General features: G+C 47.8%; 1 protein-coding gene across 1 annotated transcript in view; it reads left to right on the top strand.

The window, feature by feature from the left end:
- Window positions 1–18,072, top strand: part of CCND3 (cyclin D3) — a gene marked incomplete at both ends in the record, with an annotated part of 88,908 nt that extends 70,836 nt beyond the window's left edge. Inside the window, one exon of the mRNA XM_082248033.1 lies at window positions 17,941–18,072. Within this exon, the coding sequence (XP_082104159.1) occupies window positions 17,941–18,072 (132 nt within the window). The remainder of the gene's footprint in view (window positions 1–17,940) is intronic.
- Window positions 18,073–19,948: the final 1,876 nt, after the last annotated feature.

Raw genomic sequence — 19,948 nt, 5'->3', positions numbered from 1 at the left:
CAGAAATCTCACTGTAAAACGCTTCTTTCATATGAAAATCGAAAAAAGCAATGACAACAAGATTACAGAAGAAACGCTTGATTTCGACCCTATCCCCCACTCCGAGGACCTAGATTCAACTCCCTCCGATCTAACAGCCCTACTACATCTGGAGCAACTATACACCGAGAATGAGGACCTATATGTCGAATTTCTTAGCCAACATTTGCCTACCTCTTCACCAGTGTCGCACACATCACTTCGCCCACCATCCATCTTCAACCCCACCTCCTCTAAAGGGTCCTACATACAAACTTTCTACCAGGTAGTTTATAAAGACATCCAAAAACTTTGCCAACAAAACCGTACCACTCGAGGTTCCCACTCCAACCTTTCCACTGAAGAAAGTCTAGCCATGGCTAATCTCACCAAAAACAACAACATCATCATTAAGTCTGCCGACAAAGGTGGTGGGATCGTGGTCCAAAATAGATCCAACTACCTTCAAGAATCAGCCAGACTATTGTCAGACGCAAACACCTATACCGAATTAGAAAAAGACCCTTTACCAGAATTTACCGGAGAAGCACACCAACTCATCAATAATGCTGCATCAGAAGGAATTATTAACAAAACAGAAACAGCCTTCTTGAAACATGATCTCTACAGCAGACCATGTTTCTATCACCTACCGAAGATTCACAAAGACCCAATCAATCCACCCGGCAGACCCATCGTGGCAGCCATGGAGAGTGTCACTAGCTATTTTTCTATTTATATCGACCAGTTTTTACAACCACTGGCACAAAATCTTCCATCTTATGTTAGAGACAGCATACATCTTCTCGACATGCTAGCCAACTACACATGGGAACCCTCCTACATGTAAGAGCATCGCTTGAGGAAGGATCACGCATGCTCCGAACGCGAGTACCCCCCTGCCACTATTGGATGTAAACCTGGATACTGAATGCTGCCAGAACCACAGGAAGTGTCGGACTCCACCGGCACAGCCAGGACCACGGCCGCCACAGTGTACTTCCCGAACATCCCTGCAGTGTTGCAGATGAACCATCACCATTTGCTGATCAACGATTTCCTCTGTGTGAGTTACTACGTTGTTTTTATGTAATAAATAACCTTTTAATCTACACTGAGGTGGTGCTGCTTTTCTTCTCCTATCCCTTTTCGTATGTTGCAGAGTCCCTCTAGCTCTGTATGAAGCCTGCAGCCACCTCCACCATCCATCTCCACTAACCCCAGGGATTAAACTATCCTGCATACCTCCTAAAAAGACTACCTACAGCCACAGCTGAAACTTTTTTCATAAGATTGAATGTACTTGACTCTTTCACTGGTGCAGGTCGAACATTGTGTATATGTACCTAATGAGTACAGTGCATAACACCTCCACTGTTATGGTATGCATGAAAGGTGTGAGAGACCTTGTTCTGTCACATGTTTACTATGGCCCATTCAGTCCTCAGGCCTGTGTTCACCATTGCCTTGGTGTCCCAGACCTTGCTGAAGTGGGTTAAGCTTTTGCGCCAGGATCTGGAGGGAGAACAGCTTCCCCTTGCCTTTGTGGAGCTGGCGGACCAGTTGGTCCAGGGGTTACAGTTTATCTGTGATACCTTTCTGAGTGCGACTCACTTAGTTTCTAGGCTGTCCGTGACAGCAGTCGTCCTTCGGTGCATTAAATGGCTGAAATGCTGGTTTGCGGACCAAGCTTCCAAGAAGGTCTTATCGTATTTTCCCCTTTTAGGGGATCGCCTGTTTGGTTCTTCCCTGGATGAAATTGCTTCGTTCTCCGGCTCTTCGACAGGGAAAATCCTTCCTTCCCCCGTACTGGACAGTGGTTGCCACGGATGCAAGCCTGTCCAGGTGGGGAGGTGTCTTGGGCACAGAATGTGTTCAGGGGGTTTGGACTTTGGAGGAGTTCAGACTTCCGAACAATGTACTGGAACTTTGGGCGATTAGACTTTGTCTGGGCCATTGGATGGTTCGTCTTCAGGGGTGTTCGGTACAAATTCAATCGGACAATGCCATGGCCGTGGCATATGTCAATCACCAAGGGGGAACAAAAAGTGTCCTAGCGGCTCGAGAAGAAGCCAACATTTTAAGGTGGGTGGAATGTTTTTCATTCCAGCTCTCTCCGCTGTACATATTCCAGGGGTGGACAATTGGCAGGCGGATTACCTCAGTCGACAGGTCTTGGACGAGGGAGAATGGTCACCTCATCCGGAGATGTTTCATCAGCTGTGTCTCTGGTAGGGAACTCTGGAGGTGGACCTGTTGGCCTCTCGCCTCAACAGAAAGGTGCAGAGATTCGTGGCAAGGTCTCGGGATCCTCTAGCCAATGCTACAGACGCACTGGTGACTCCTTAGGGACAGTAAGGGACAGTACCGTCTGGTATACGCCTTTCCCCCTCTGAAACTTCTGTCGAGACTTCTGCAAAGGATCAAGGCAGAAGGAATTTCCGGTCATCCGAGTGGCCCCAGACTGGTCTCGCCGATCTTGGTATGCGGATCTAATTCGGCTGGTTGCCGATGTCCCTTGGCGGCTCCCTCTCAGAGAAGACACATTGGCCCAAGGGTCGATCTTCCATCCTGCTTTACAGTCGCTGGCTTTAACGGCTTGGCTGTTGAAAGCCAGGTGCTGAAGGATAGGGGGTTGTCTGACTCAGTGATTCCCACGCTGTTAAAAGCTAGGAAATCTACCTCTAGGAAGATTTACCATCGCGTCTGGATGTCGTACATTGCGTGGTGTGAGTCTCTGGGGGGGGTTTCTCTCCGTTTGGTGGCTCGAATTTTGATGTTCCTCCAAAGATGTGTGGAACAGCACCTGGCCTTGGGTACCATCATGCGTCAGGTTTCGGTCTTTGCGATTTTCTTTCAACGTCCTTTGGCTACGCATTCCTTGGCTTGCACCTTTGTTCAGGGGTTCGCCACCTGGCTCCGCCTGTGCGGTCTCCATTGCCTCCGTGGGATCCCAGTTCGGTACTGTCGGTTCTTCAGAAACTGCCTGTCAAGGCTTACCTTTGTTGGGAGTCATTCAGGCAGAGATTTATGCTCACCCTTGCAAACAAACACAGACCAGGGTGACCAGGTAAGAAGCCACCTGGCCTGTGAGTTTGTGCACGGGGGCTGTTCAGGATAACCAGGTCCAAATACAGGCAAGGACTAGAGCAGGAGAACCGTCAGGTGAAGCCAGGGGTCAGATGCCGGAAACAAACAGGAATGCAGGAACTCAAACAACAGGAACCAAACCAGGAAACCAGAATCAATGAACTGACACTGCCCTTAGGGAGGGGCAGGGTCTTATACCTTGTTAATTAGGTATTAAATACAGCTGGAGAGTTACTGACAGGTCTGAGCCTCTGGTGAAATTCAGCCCCCTAGTGCTGCAGGCAATACAGGAATAAACAGGAGTTCTCCAAAGTCCTGAAGTGGCTCAGAGGCTAGTTTGCAGACTGGGAAGCCAGAAGGACACAGGTTCAATACCTCTGAAAGGCACCAGTGGGGTGGCCACGCCTAGCCGTCTGGCGGGTACGACTAGAACCCTGACAGTACCCCCCCTTTAGGGACGCCCGCCGGGCGTGAACATTTTCCTCAGCAGGAGTGGAGCGTCTGGCACGCAATGCCTCCTCAAATAAACGCAAGTCTTTTTTGCAGACTACAGTACCATCAGAAGCATAGGTACAGTCTGGTGGTATATCTTCTTCGAGCAGGCTTGAAGTAGTGTTGGTACTAATAAGAACTGCATCTTTAGGAGACAGCGTTGCCTCTTCTGGGGCTTTAGACAGAAGTGTCACAGAGGTCACGTTATCAGGTACCTGAAGGACATTGGTGGTTTCAATCACAGTGGTCTGAGTACCTTTGGCCATAGACGAACATGAACTTGTGTGACAACAATGTTGGCAATTCACAGACAGAGGTGTATTGCTGACTGGGTATAACTGAACAGCACCCAAATGGAGAGCCCGAGGTCTAGGAGGGCGCGTAGGGCACAGAGAGATAAAGTGCCCTCTTTCTCCACAGTAAAAGCAGAGACCACGGCCTCTCCTCCGGTCTCTTTCATCAGGTGTCAATTTGGTCTTTATCTTTATGAGACCTATCTCCATGGGTTCTTCAGAGTCGGCAGGAACATGGGAAACCTCTGGAGTTTCTCTATGAACAGGTTCACAAGATGGCAACATTGACGTGTGGTGTTGGTATTCCCTGTCTCTGGGTATCTTGGATTCTCTGACACCTGACCTTGGAGTAGATGGTTTTCTAGAGGTCTTACACTGCGAGTCCAATGCAGTCAAGAAGGACACCCAGCTGTCAAGGACAGGATTCTGAGCAAGCAACATCTGGTGTGCCCATGTCTTGATCCATCCAGACAGCAGATTGATAGCCGCACGGACCTTGATAAAGTCACTGGCATATGTCCGAGGCTTTAAGGCAAATAAAATTTCGCAGTCCACCTTAAAGCACTGGAAAGAAGCACGACTACCATTGAATCTCTCAGGCATGACAACAAACGGCTCTGAATATGCAGGTTCCGAGACTGGGCGTACTGTGCCTTTAAGTAACAGAATTTCACGCTGCAGCTCTGAAACAGTCTGGGCCAGGCTGGACACTTGCAGGGTTAGCATCTTGCACATCTCTGCTGACTCCATGTTAGGTCAGTTCATTCTGTCAAGGCTTACCTTTGTTGGGAGTCATTCAGGCAGAGATTTATGCTCACCCTTGCAAACAAACACAGACCAGGGTGACCAGGTAAGAAGCCACCTGGCCTGTGAGTTTGTGCACGGGGGCTGTTCAGGATAACCAGGTCCAAATACAGGCAAGGACTAGAGCAGGAGAACCGTCAGGTGAAGCCAGGGGTCAGATGCCGGAAACAAACAGGAATGCAGGAACTCAAACAACAGGAACCAAACCAGGAAACCAGAATCAATGAACTGACACTGCCCTTAGGGAGGGGCAGGGTCTTATACCTTGTTAATTAGGTATTAAATACAGCTGGAGAGTTACTGACAGGTCTGAGCCTCTGGTGAAATTCAGCCCCCTAGTGCTGCAGGCAATACAGGAATAAACAGGAGTTCTCCAAAGTCCTGAAGTGGCTCAGAGGCTAGTTTGCAGACTGGGAAGCCAGAAGGACACAGGTTCAATACCTCTGAAAGGCACCAGTGGGGTGGCCACGCCTAGCCGTCTGGCGGGTACGACTAGAACCCTGACACTGCCTTTCGAAAATTTTTGCGAGATTCCGCTGCTTACATTCTCCCAGAAGGTAACCTTCTTGGTGGCGATTACTTCTGCATGCAGCTGTTTTTTGTCTTGTCATTCATCTTATTTGGTGGCTCACAGGGATAAAGTGGTGGCTCTCCCTTGTCAGTCATTCCTTCCTAAGATTGTCTCTGGTTTCCATCTGTACGAAGACATTGTGTTGCCCTCCTTGTGTCCTAAGCCTAAGCATCCTAGGGAGATTGCCCTGCATTCCCTGGATGTGGTTCAGGCGATCGGGGTGTACTTGGCGGCAACCGAGTCATTTAGGAAATCATACTCACTTTTTGTCCTTACAGATGGACCTCACAAGGGGTTGGCCGCATCTGCTGCGACCATTTCCAGATGGATCAGACAGACGGTAGTGCAGTCCTATTCAATCAAGGGTCAGGTTCCAACTTTCCCTGTTAAGGCGCATTCTACAAGGGTGCTTAGTGCCACCCGGGCCTTCCGCCATCAGGCATCAGTGGTGAAGGTTTGCAAGGCGGCCACCTGGTCACCAGTCTGTGCACACTTTCACAAAATTTTATAAAACAGATGTGCTGGCATCTGCGGATGCTGCTTTTATTCGCAAAATTTTGCAGGCCGCTGTTTGAGAGGACTAGTCCTCTTTGAGGATGTATGATTTTTTAGGTGAGCTCCAGTTGTTCCTGGTTGAGCTCCATGTTACCTGATTGTCTAGGTTTAGCCTTTTACTGAATTTTTTCTGCTGTGTTTTTTTTCCCACCCCTCATGTTTAACACTGCATTGGGACGTTCTAATGGTCAAGAAAATTCTGGAGCTGTGTCTGTCAATGAACGAAAGAGAAAATTGTTTTTCTCTTTCGTTCACTGACGGACACAGCTTCAAGTCTTCTGACCATTGGGCTTTATGGTCTCTCTCTAGAAGTAGGACTAGGCAGAAACCTTTTTGGTTACTCCATTTGGGCAGTCCCAGAGGGTATACCATCACTTCCTGCTGTAGGAGTCCAGTTTTTTTCTGCCTATTTAGGAGTAGGGACCTGGCTCTCTGCTGGGATCTGCGGTCCTGGCATTTATTCCTATTTAAATTGATTTTTTTACTTTTTCTTTGTTATTTTTGTTCCTGTGTGAACTACAATCAACTGTTCCTGTGTGAACTAGGGTCTGTGATTTTTTTACCTGGGGTCCAGGGTCCCATATAGCGCCGCTTGGTGCTGCCATTTTGACATGGATTCTGTATTCCCGGTTTCGGCGGCCATGTTTGTGTAGTCCAGCCGCCATGTTTTTAGTTAACCCATAGAGTCTCAATGACGGCCGTTTTCCTATAGTCTGATGCAGTGCTGAGGCAGCGGGTGCCTCTAGTGTCATGTCAGCGTTTCCTCTTCCTCTTTACAGCAGTGTGGCAGGCCGTTTTGGTGTCAATCATCAAGGGAGCAGAAATAGTGCCCTGGAAGTGGCAGATCGATATGTTCCGGCCCTCTCTGCTGTGCACATTCCTGGGGTAGAGAATTGGCAAGCAGACTATCTCAGTGGGCAGACGTTGGATCCAGGAGAATGGTCTCTTCACCTGGAGGTATTTCATCAACTGTGTCTTCGGTGTGGGGCCCCCAATGTGGACCTACTGGCTTCCCGTCTCAACAGAAAGGTGCAGAGGTTCCTGTCAAGGCCTTGGGATTCTCTGGCCGACGCCGCAGACTCTCTGGTGGCCCCTTGGGGGTCAGTACCATCTAAATTACGCCTTTCCTTCAATACAACTTCTGTTGAGACTGCTACGCAGAATTGAGGTAGAAGGAATTCCAGTCATTCTGGTTGCACCATACTGGCCTCGCCGATCTTGGTACTCAGGCCTGGTAAGACTGGTAGCAGACGTCCCTTGGAAAATTCCACAGGGAAGATCTTCTGTCTTAGGGACAAATCTTCCATCCTGCTTTACGGTCGCTGGCTTTAACGGCCTGGCTATTGAAAACCAGGTGTTGAAGGACAGAGGGCTGTCAGAGTGGGTGATTCCTACGCTGTTGAAAGCTAGGAAATCTACTTCCAGGAAGGTTTATCATTGAGTTTTGGAAGGCGTACATTACTTGGTGTGAGTTGTGGAGGGTTTCTCCTCGCTCCTTTTCTGTGTCTTGCCTGTTGGAGTTTGTACAATTGGGTGTAGATCAATGTTTGGCTCTGGGCACCATCCAGGGCCAGATTTCCACCTTGGCTATTTTTTTCCAAAGGCCGTTAGCGGCGAAGTCCTTGGTTCACACTTTTGTGCAGGGAGTTCACCATCTGGCTCCTCCGGTACGATCCCTGGTACCTCTGTGGGATCTCAATTTGGTTCTGTTGGTGCTTTAAAGACCTCCCTTTGAAAATATTAGAGAAATGCCTCTGCTCTCAGGTGGCTTTCTTGGTAGCGATTACTTCCAGAACGTCGCATGTCAGAGTTGGCTGCGTTGTCCTGTTGGTCACCTTACCTGGTGATTCATGAGGACAAAGTGGTGTTGTGATCCTGTCAGCTGTTCCTTCCTAAGGTTGTCTCTGGGTTTCATTTAAATGAAGACATTGTGCTACCGTCCCTATGTCCTAAGCCTACACATCCTAAGGAAATTTCTTTGCATTCTTTAGTTGTGGTTAGGGCGATTCAGATTTACCTGGCGGTGACTGAACCTATTAGGAATTCTGATTATTTGTTCTGGATGGACCTTCTAAGGGACAGGCTGCATCTGATGCGACCATTTGCAAGTGGATCAGGCAGACGGTGGTGCAGGCCTACTCCATTAAGGGTCAGGTTCCTCCTTTCCCTGTTAAAACGCATTCTACAAAGGCACTTAGTGCCTCCTGGGCCTTCCGTCATCAGGTGTCAGGGGTTCAGGTGTGCAAGATGGCTACATGGTCATCTGTACACACATTCACAAAGGTGGATGTACTTGCATCTTCGGATGCAGCATTTGGCTGCAAAGATTTGCAGGCTGCGGTTGCAAGGGCTTCCGCTTCTTGAGGGTGTAATGTTTTTCCTGGTGGTGAGCTCCAGTTGTTCCTAGTTGAGCTCCTGTTATTACCTGTTGGCTATGTTTAGCCTTGTAGGAAATTCTGTGTTTGCTGTGTTTTTTTTCCCACATCTCATGTTGACACTGCTTCAGGACATCCCAATGGTCTGAATACTTGAAGCTGTGTCTGTCAGTGAACGAAAGAGAAAACTATGTTTTTGTCTAACCGTAAAATCCTTTTCTCAGAGGTTCACTGACAGACACAGCACCTGCCCCTCTGTTGGGGTTGAGTTATTTGTTATTTTGACACTGAATGTTACAAACTGAAGTCCTACAGCAGGAAGTAATAGTATACCCTCTGGGACTGCCCCAGGGGCGTAAGTAACCAAAAAAGTTTCCGACTAGTCCTACTCCTAGAGAGAGAGAGCATAAGCCCAATAGTCTGAAGACTTGAAGCTGTGTCTGTCAGTGAACCTCTGAAGGAAAAGGATTTTACGGTAAGACAAAAATCCAGTTTTCTCTTACGTCCTCCGACAGTCGCCGCCCCTCATAAGTCATCACTATTGGGTATTGACTTCCGCTCCACAGGAGTAGCTAGGCACAAGACTTAGTTAAAAGAACAAAAGCATTTAGCATAGACACACCCATGGGGGCTGTCCCACTGGTCGATACCCCCCTGCAGTGATCCCTCCCAACTCAGTTTGTCTCTGCCTAGCGTCAGGAGTAGTTAGGCTTCCCTGTGCTGGGGCTTCAGTCTCAGCCTTTCTAATATTTTTTCTTTGATTTTTCTTTGCAAATGTCCGTTTTTTCTTTCTTTTACTAGCTGTTTATTTTGTCAGCTTAGTTTAGTCAGATCTTCGGATGAAGATGGATTGGCCGCCCCGGCTCTCCAGGGCAGAGGGTCAGAGGGATCCCCAGCCAGCCCGCCATCGAGCGTTCAGCCATGTGTTCATCATTATGAACGACCCATCCCTGTTCGCAGCAGGGATGCAGCCTTTGAGGTGGCTACCTCACTGGACACATCTGCGGTGCTGCAGTGTCCTATTCTTGGCTAATGGCATTCCCTGTCAGAGGCTTTCCGTTCATGGAGGCACCCCACGCCATCCGGTACAGGTAAGTTCCTTCTGTGTGGGGCCTCTGTCTAGGGTGGCAGTCCTGTGTTGCTGTGTTTTCCCCATGTCTGTGCCTGTGTGGGGCTCCCTGATGCGATCCCTGCAGGGGTCTCTTTTACATGCGCTGCGGTGCTGTGTGGTTTTGGGGGCCCCTTCCCCTGTGTCACTGCGGTGTTTTGGGGGTGCAGACTGTGTGTACGGCGGCCGCAGCGGGTGAAAACCGTGCGGTCCGCCATTTTAGGTATGGGCAAGCATGTCTGGCTTCACTGTGGGCTGGTAACTGCATGCTGTGTAGTGTGTTTTTGGCACCATCCGACGCCATCTTGTGTGTGGCAAAACGATCGTTCCGAGCACATGTCGGCGGCCATCTTGCCGAAGCCTCCCATTCAGTTCTATGGGCAGCCATTTTCCCTGGGTCTTGCAGCTTATAGTTCAGCCTCTGATGACCTCATTTCCTTTTCCTCTGTAGCAGCGATCAGTGTGGTAACACTTCGTGGGGGCTCTGCAGACTGTCTCTTCCATAACTCCCTGTTTTGTCCTTTCTGGCTCAGTTTTTTCTCCTTTTGGGGGTCTGTGTTCACTGTGCATGTAGCGGTGGGCTGCGCACTCCGCAGCGATCTTAAAGGGCCAGTACTTTTTATTGTACCTTTTATTGTAACTTGGGCAAAGGAATCTCAGGACAGCAAATTCCCTCCAGCCCTTGTGGGGGACCCCAGTCCTGCTGTACCCCCTGATATACCTGATTTGGCCGCCGTAGTGGCGTCTTAAGTGTCCAAAATGGAGGTGCTGATGGCTGAACGAGCTGCTAGGAAAAGGCCTAGACTGTCTTTCTCCTCTGATTCAGATGGTGATGTGGCTGCTGTGGCTGGCGTGCCCTTTTCAGGGTCTCGCTCGTCCCTGGACCCACTGGGGTCTGAGGGGGAGGTGGAGGGGGTTGGCGATTCTCCCCCGGGGTCGCCTGAAGAACGCGTGACTATGGATGAGTTCATTTCTTCTGTGAAAGAAACACTACACTTGGAGGATGAGCCCAGTCCTCCGGGCATTGTGTCCTCGTTTGGTACACATAGGACCCGCAAGTCAGCGCAGGTTTTTCCCTGCCCCGCTGAGTTTCATCACACTGTGAATGAACTATGGCGCAATTTAAAACGTCCTTTCACGGTACCTAGTCAGTTTAAACTGCTTTATCCCTTTGCGCCGTCTACGGACTCGCGCTGGTGTGTGCCTCCACAGGTGGATCACACTGTGGCCGTGCTAAACAAGGCTACCTTGATTCCCACTGAGGAGACCCCGGTGTTCCGGGATCCCACGGACAGGAGGTTGGAGTCTCTTGCCCGCCATTCCTACATGGTGGCGGGTTCCTTGCTCAAACCTATTTTCGCGTCCGTCATGGTGGCTAAGGCGGTGGCGGATTGGACTACGGTGCTTAGGCGCACCGTCGCGTCTGATTCTGCCACGCTGGCTATGGTGGATCAAATTCACCAAGGGGTCATGTACTTGTGCGATGCGGCCTTAAATGAGGCCCCTTTGGCTGCGCGCCTGTCTAGTGTCGTGGTACTTAACCGTCGACTGATCTGGCTGAAGAGCTCGTCGGCTGACCTGACATCACGGAAAACAATGGCTGATTTTCCCTATGCAGGGTCTCGCCTTTTTGGCGAGGCGTTGGATACCTTGGTAAAAGGCGTCACGGGGGGCAAGAGCACGATGCTGCCCCAGAACCCGAAGAACAAGTCCTTTCGTGGCAAGCGGGGTCCCGCCTTTCGACCCAATCAAGGGTCCTCTCGTGCCTTTAGGAACCAAACCAAGGGCAAGCCCTTCAAGGGCCAAGGCAGCCAGAAGAAGCCCTGGGCGGGCAAGCAGAAGTCCGGCAATGCTGGTGCGGCAGGTCAATCCGCCTCTGCCTGAAGGGGCGCCCTCATCCGTTTCAGGGGCGGGGGGACGTTTGCGCGGTTTCCTCCAACCTTGGCTGCTCCGAATTCCGGACAGGTGGGTTCAGGAAATCATTCGGTCAGGGTACAAGATCGAATTCCTTTCCCGGCCGGCGGACAGATTCTTTCCCTCAAATCTTCATCTGACCTCGGGGCGTCTGAGGGACCTGCATCAGGCGGTGCAGGACCTTTTTGCCCAGGGGGTTGTCGTCCCGGTGCCTCATCGGGACAGGTTTCTGGGATTTTATTCCAATCTGTGCCCAGAAAGGAGGGCAAGGTCCGATTCTGGACCTAAAAGCGCTGAACCGCATTGTGCGCGTTCGGAAGTTCCGTATGGAATCTCTCCGCTCGGTGGTGGCCTCCCTGAGTCCAGGGGAATTCCTGGCCTCTATAGACCTGGGGGATGCGTACCTACACATCCCCATTTTCGAGGGTCACCAGAGGTACCTTCGGTTCGCAATAGCGGAGGACCACTATCAGTTTGTGGCGTTACCTTTCGGTCTCGCTTCGGCTCCAAGGGTCTTTACCAAAGTGTTGGCGCCTGCTAAGGGCACAGGGCATTGCGGTCTTGGGATATCTGGATGATCTCCTCTTAAGATCAAGTGCCAGCCAGGACCTGCTGCACGATCTGTCCACTACGGTACAGACGCTCCAGGAGTTCGGATGGACCATCAACGTACAGAAGTCGACCTTGTCTCCCTCGGTTCGTCTTCCCTATCTGGGAATGGTTCTGGACTCTGCTGGTGATCTTGCCGGAGGATAAGATCCGGACCTTACAGGACGAGATCAGGTACCTCAGGGACAAGCCATCCTCGTCACTCAGGACCTGCATGCGGTCCCTAGGGTTGATGGTATCGGCCTTCGAGGCGATACCCTTTGCTCAGTTTCACACACGGTCTCTTCAAGCGGAGATCCTGGCCAGGTGGGACAGGCTACCTCAGTCCTTGGATCTGAGTGTCTCATTGAGTCGCCGGACCAGAATGGATCTTCTGTGGTGGCTTCAGTCCCCGGCTGTGTCAGAAGGAAAATACTTCCGTCCATTGCTGTGGACGGTGATTACCACGGATACCAGCCTGTTGGGCTGGGGTGGAGTCCTGGGCAACCTGTCTGCCCAGGGCACTTGGTCGGGGGAGGAATCCTCCCTTCCAATCAACATATTGGAATTGAGAGCGATCAAACTCTTGTCTCTTCCAGTGGTCGGATCGACTTCGGGGCCATCCTGTTCGGGTACAGACGGACAATGCCACCGCGGTGGCTTACATCAATCACCAAGGGGGCCCCAGGAGTGCCCGGGCGGCCCGGGAGGTGACCGACTTTCTGTCTTGGGCCGAGACTCATGTCCCGGAAATTTCAGCAGTTTATATTCCGGGTGTGGAGAATTGGCAGGCCGACTATCTGAGCTGCCAGACCCTGGGCCAGGGGGAATGGTCCCTGCACCCAGAGGTCTTCCAAATGCTGTGTGCGAAGTGGGGATCCCCGGACGTGGATCTGTTCGCGTCTCGGCTAAATCACAAGGTGGAAAGATTCGTGGCAAGAACGCGTGATCCGTGGGCGGACGCCTCGAAATGCGTTGGTGGCCCCTTGGCATCAGTATCGTCTGATGTATGCCTCTCCTCCGATTCAGTTGTTGACCAGGTTCCTTCGCAGGTTGGCCTCGGAACCGCACTTGGTGATTCTAGTGGCGCCGGGCTGGCCACGCTGGTCCTGGTACGCCGACGTTGTTCACCTGGCGGTCGAGCCTCCTTGGCGGCTGCCACTGCGGAAGGATCTACTGTCTCAGGGACCGATCTTCCATCCTGCTTTACAGTCGCTGGCTTTAACGGCCTGGCTGTTGAAAGCCAGGTCCTGAGAGACAGGGGTCTCTCCCCAGATGTCATTCCTACTTTAATCAAGGCTAGGAAAGCCTCGTCCGGTAAGATTTATTACCGCACCTGGAAAGCATATTTTGCCTGGTGTGAGTCCAAAGGAGCATGCAGGTTTTCTCCTCGCTCATACTCGGTGACGAGATTGTTGGCTTTCCTTCAGACTGGTGTGGACCAGCGCCTGGCGCTGGCCACGATAAAGGGCCAGGTTTCTGCACTGGCTGTTCTTTTTCAACGCCCTGTGGCGTCTCATTCCTTAATTCGTACCTTTATTCAAGGTGTGCGACATTTGGCTCCTCCCCGGAGGGAGCCTTTACCTCCATGGGACTTGAACTTGGTTCTGTCCGTATTACAACGTTCTCACTTTGAAAACATCCGGGAGATATCGTTACCTCTGCTGTCTAAGAAGGTTGCCTTTCTAGTGGCGATCACTTCGGCTCGCAGGGTGTCATGGGTCTGCTACCTAAGGGGTTAACTTAGTGCAGAGTCTGCAGCCTAATTGCAGTGATTGGCAACAGGCTGCTCTATTTAAACTCTGCAGCAGCATTATGTCCTTGCTGTCTGATCTGCAGCTTCCTGTGACCCCTGCTCCGGTTTACCAGCTTCTATGATTGATCTCCTGTACGACCCGGCTTGACTTTGGACTTCCCTTGCTTTCTGCCTGCACCTGACCTCGGCTCCCATCTGACCTTGAACCTGCATGCTCCTTTGGATTCCACGCCGCCCGCCTGTTGTTGACCCCCGGCCTGTGAACTGATCCGTTTGCCTGTGAGCCCCCAAAGTGAGTGTGGACTCGGGTGTTCCGTCCTTCTGCCTGCCTGCTGTTGGGATCCTCCTACCTGCTGGTTGTCTCCTCTTAAAGCATCAGGGACCTTGGAGCTACCCGTCCAACAGCTGACCCGCCAGGCCCTCATACCATTCTGCTCTCCCGTGCCACCTGTCTGCTCTACCAGGGGCCGCGAGTCAGATACGTAAGGGAGGCCTTCCTCTGCACTATCGGGCTCATCAGTCAGGTACGTGAGAAGTTGACACAGGGTGTCAGAGTTGGCGGCGTTGTCTTGCCGCTCTCCTTATCTGGTGGTTCACAGGGATAAGGTGATTTTTCGACCTCATTTGTCTTTTCTCCCTAAGGTGGTCTCTGATTTTCACCTTAATGAGGACATTGTTTTGCCTTCGCTCTGTGCGAAGCCTAAGCATCCTAAGGAGGTTGCATTGCATTCCTTGGATGTTGTCAGGGCGATCAGGGTGTACCTGTCGTCCACTGAATCTTTTCGGAAATTGGATTCCCACTTTGTCCTTCCTGAGGGACCTCGGAAGGGCATGGCTGCGTCTGCGGCGACCATTGCCAAATGGATCAGACAGACCATTGAACAGGCCTATGCTTTGAAGGAACGGGTTCCACCTTTTCCTGTTAAGGCGCACTCTACCAGATCATTGAGTACGTCCTGGGCTTACCGGCATCAGGCCTCGATGGCCCAGGTGTGCAAGGCTGCGACTTGGTCGTCGGTGCACACCTTTTCCAAATTCTATAAGGTGGATGTTCTGGCATCAGCTGATACCTCCTTTGGCCGCAAGGTTCTCAGTGCGGCAGTGCCATAGGGGACCCTTGTTTTTTTGTGGGTCCCTGGCTGTTGGGGCTGTTTATACCCTGGGTTATTTGCTTTCCTGGGCTGTTGCTCCTGTTGAGCCTTTTCCGTTGCCCAGAAGGTTCTCTTACTGTATGTGTAAGGTTCCTTTCTGTGATGTGGGTACTGCGTTGCCTTTTTCTACGGTTGCGTCTCCCACCCCTCATGTCTACACTGCTTTGGGACATCCCAATAGTGATGACTTATGAGGGGTGGCGACTGTTGGAGGACGTAAGAGAAAACTGAATTTTTGTAAAATCTTACCGTAAAATTCCTTTCTCTGAGTCCTCCGACAGTCGCCGCCCCCGCCCCTCTTTTGGGGTTTTTTCTTGTACACCTACTGCTATTCTACCAAACTGAGTTGGGAGGGATCACTGCAGGGGGGTGTTGACCAGTGGGACAGCCCCCATTGGTGAGTCTATGCTAAATGCTTTTGTTCTTTTAACTAAGTCTTGTGCCTAGCTACTCCTGCGGAGCGGAAGTCAATAACCAATAGTGATGACTTAGGGGCGGCGACTGTCGGAGGACTCAGAGAAAGGAATTTTACGGTAAGATTTTACAAAAATTCTGTTTTTTTTTTGTACTCTCAGTAAAACTATTTTCTCTGTTCATAATTGCATAGGTTGAAAAAAGACCACCTAGTTAAATAATAGAAAAAAAAATGAAAAAATATATAGGACACGGCTCCCTCTCCTCTGTTGGGTGGCTGTTTTCATGTTGTTGGCTTTTTGTCACAGGTAAGATATTTTCTGGAAGGTTTCCTTTCTTTCTTCCAAGCCTCCAGCCTATCACGTCCGCACTTTGCTTTGGCGTTCTACGTCAGCAGAGTGGAGGGGGGTTTAAATGGAGCCTGATCTCTCCATGTAGCAGACGCTCTTTGGATGTGGTCTAGATCAGAAGTCCTGGCAGTTTGTGGCAAGTGGTAGGTGTGGATGTAACTTGATGTGGGGTCAGCAGACCTGTTGCTTCCTATCTATGGAAATTATCTTATGATGTATCTCTTACCCTCTCTTTATCTTTCTATTCTATTGTGCCATTTCCTTATACTCATTAACTCATATGCACCTGGGTTTGTATTAATTCCAGGTGGATAATTCCTGCTATACATTCAACATCTTCATTGTTGCAAGTGAAATACCTGGATACATCTTTATGGGCTCTCCATTGTCCATTGCCACTTGCCTGCCATGAATTGCTTAGGGGGTCTTTCCACTTTTATTTTTCCCCCTTATTTACTTTTTGATATTTTTTGGTTTTTTTTTTTGTCCTTGTGAGGAAGAAAAAATCTTTATGAATTGAGAATCTTCAGACCTCTGTCCTATTGTGCTATGTCCGGTCTAGACTGTGATTTTAACCCTCTCTGTGCTGAACTTGACCATATGTTTTGGCCCAGTAATTGGTTTTATCATTTCTAAATTTATATAATTTTACTCAGCACTCTAGGCTAACTTAACACTGCTGTGCTTTATTAGGTATAATCTTTGTGTTTTTGGCTCCTCTATCCCCTCTGCGGGAGACCATTAGCGGGCCGTGCCTGCATGGCTCCTGGACTTGCTGGGTTCCACAATTTGGGCTCATACATTCTCTTTTCTCAATATCTGCTCCAGCTTACAGGTATGGATCAGTTTTTTTAGTATACAGGGTTCTACCGGGTGGGAAATGGTCAACATGCATGAACATAGGTCTATGTGTATATGCGCTATTGTATACTTTTTATATTATGTATGAACTTAATTGTTCTGACATGTGTATGTTTCACCCAATAGAGGGATCTGTGTTTACGCTATTTTTCTGAAGAAGCCTGTTCTGGCGAAACCGGTCAAACTCCTTTAGAGTAAAGGACCAATCTACATTTCATGCCCTTTGGCATGTATTTTCCATTTTTCTTTTTCTGTCTTAATGTTTGTGAGTTGAACGTTTTTAATCCAATTTTTCAATAAAAAAGTTTGATACTTTTTTATATTATGTGTCTTTTGACTAGATCAATACTTTAAGCAAATATGCACCGTTAAAGTCCCAAGATACCCATTTTTTCCTTTTTTTGTATTCTTTCTTCCAATTGTTTGCTGCTTGCTAGACCTGAGCCCAAATTGCATGTGCAAGGGTATAACCTATAGATGGGACTGTACCCTTTTTAATGCATAATGTCCAATCCTCCTAGTGGCCACAGCTATTTTTAAGGGTTGAAGAACTGTTATGTACTTCATTGAACAACTGGAGGAAAGTATTTTAAAGAAAGTACAAAATATCCCATTTGTTTCTGTAGTAGGGTGACATAAAATCAGTACATTTTAATTGTGCAGATGTGTATTATTACTATCAGCATGCCAGAAAGCATTATCTCAATCTGCATTGATCAGATCTGAGCAGAGCGATTTTTGGGAGTTTTTATGTGAGCTTTTTTGAGAGGTGTATACAGGCACTTTTTTAGCAGAGTATTACAAGCTTTTTTAATGTGTATTTAAGCTTCGGTTTTTTGGTTATAGGCTAAAAAATACCTGCACAAAGCTCAAATAGGGGTTCCTATTGAAGTCTTCGGGGCCCAAAACACTAAAATCTGCCTGAAAAGTAGTTCTTGTACTTTTTTGAGCGACAGGCGTTCAGCTGCAAGTGACAGGATGCTCAGATGTGAACAAAGGCTATTGAGTACAATGGGATTTTGCTTGTTGAGCTACAAGTTACAAAACATTTAGGTGTGAACGGGGCCAAAATGGTGAAAAGCTACTAGACTCATGGATAATTATGCTTCATTTTTATAGTATTATATAATACAATACATTATTATAGTATTATATTAATTATGATTCATTATTATAGTATTGTTTAAATTCTGTCAATATTACCATGTTATCCCTTGACAATACTAGCAATTACATATTCGACTCATACGTTTTAGTCACATTTGCCCTTTAAGGCTTCATTCACACCAACAATATTTAGAATGCATTTTGCAGAAATGCACAACATTTTTTCAACATGGGTTCTTATGGAACTCGTTCACATCAATGCATTTTTGTGCCTCTGCAATTTTGGAAAGGGTCAGGGACCAAAAAGCATTAAAAAACACAAATCGTGGTAAGGTCATGGCAAAATCACAGTAATAACCTGTGGAAAGCACAGCAAAAAGCACTACAGAAGTGCTCAAACATGCTTAGGTGTGAATCAAGCCTAAGTGATAGTTGCTCATAGCTCTGTTATGAATAGATTAATAAATGGTTAATGTTTAACCTTATTCAACAGTCTGAATTGCAGCATTGCCAAAGAAGGATTGAGCCTGCTTTAAATAAAGCTGTGGAAACCTCATACAAGTACCGCAATTACCTTACTGAAACAATGCAAGAACTACCTCATATCACAGTAGTACACAGTTAAAGTGGCACTAAGGTCAATTTTACACTTTTTAGTTTTGCATAGATTGAGTAAGAGTCAGAACTTCTGTCAGGTCTCCATTAATATCCAGGTCTCTAAAGGGGTCCTCCGGTGACCAGTGGAGCTGGAAAAGAAAGTGAGGGGAATCTCCACTGGAACATTGCTCTAAAAGCCAGACAGAAGTTCTAACCTACTATGTTAAAAATATATTTTTTTTATTGTTGTTGTTGAACCTATTGTGGAGCTCTTTGTTCTTGGTGACCTTTGGAACCATCATTTGTACATTGTTTAATTCACTAATTTTGACTCCTGTTGGTGCTAAGAGTGTGTTAAAATCTGCATGTTTATATTCACTAAAACCCACAAAAATTGGAGTGGCAGAAAAAGGGGTAAACTTGGGTAATAACTTGTCAAAATATGTTAAAAACCACCTAAATATGGGGGATACCAATAATTCCAAAGATTACAGGAAAAAAATCGCATCCCCCTCTGGCGTAGTGTATCAATTTTTTGATGTACATTAGATGTACTGCCATATATATATATTGAAAAACATACTTTATTTTTCCATTTTGTTTATTAATAATCTCTATAAGGAACCCTCAGGGGATTCCTCATTGTTTTGATATGTACATATATATTGACCGTCCGTAGAAAAAAGATGGAAAGGAAAGAGCAGTGATGAGTGTAATCCAAAAGTACTGGGTGCTAGCCCAAACTCGCTCCTGTAGCTGTAGTGATGACAAAAAGAATTTGGCTGCACACCACGCTCCTTCAAAGCCACGATGTTAGTGTGAAACACATCAACCTCATTCATGTCTCATGTCTTGGTGGCAGTCACTTGTATTGTATTGTTCCAATAAACACTGTTTCACTGGCGGTGGTGTGCAGCTGAATTTTTTTTGTCTTCATAGTAAAAGATGTCCATAGTTCTTGTTTCTTCAAATGTAAACAACACGTCAGTTACCCAATTCAGATAACAATATAATGAGAAATGATATCCAAGGTGTACTTTAGGGGAGATTTTTTTTTTAATTAATAAAGCATATCTTTGTGTATGCACAACTTGACAGTAGACTAACGATTAAGACACACTAGGGGAAATTGATAAACTGTTGCCATTGCCCATAGTTACCAGTCAGCTTCTAGTATTCATTTTTTTCAACACAGCTTAGAAAATGAAAATGTAAAAGCTGACTGGCTGCTCTAGGCAACTGCTCCAGTTGAGACAAATATTGTCTCAGATGCTTTCCATTTCCTGCATATCAAGGAATAGGAAGAAATTGTCTGACAATTTTTGGTATTCTCTGCAGTATATTGAGGAGAATTTGAGGGCACCCCCCTATCAAAGAAAATATGTATATGAAAAACCAGTAATGAAACTTCTAGTTAAGAAAAAAAAAAAAACCCTTAGGTGTTTCTTTGTTTTTACAAGAATGGCTCTGAGGAGATGTGACCGCTTATCATAAATAAAGTTTCCTTTAACAAACATGCCAGATTTTTTACATATCTTTATTTTAAAAAATTGTTTAAACCGTTAAATAAGTGGATGCTCTCTCAAGGGCCCTGCATGGTTGCATCCAGTACTATAGGGCCCCAGGTGTAAACTGAGGGTGAGGTTTACAGTAAGTGGCAGACAGCCCCAGGAAGCCCATCAGTTGGTTTGGGATGCGATATACTGTATCTGCTGCTAAGTGCTGTAGTAAAATGGGCTTCAGATGTGATTGGCGCTGGTTTTGACAGAAACTCAAATCAAATTATTCTGCCCTTTAGAACTTTGTCAAGAAAAGGAAGCGTGGACTGGGCACCTTGACTACGACCACATATCAGGGTTTTAAAGAATAGAAACTTCATGTTTCAAGTGTAGCAGTGTATAGAT

This window comes from Pelophylax lessonae (genome assembly GCF_965119305.1).
Source record: "Pelophylax lessonae genome assembly, chromosome: 2".
NCBI lineage: Eukaryota > Metazoa > Chordata > Amphibia > Anura > Ranidae > Pelophylax > Pelophylax lessonae.
The sequence above is the reverse complement of the archived record's forward strand: the minus strand, read 5'-3'. Positions and strand labels throughout refer to the sequence as shown.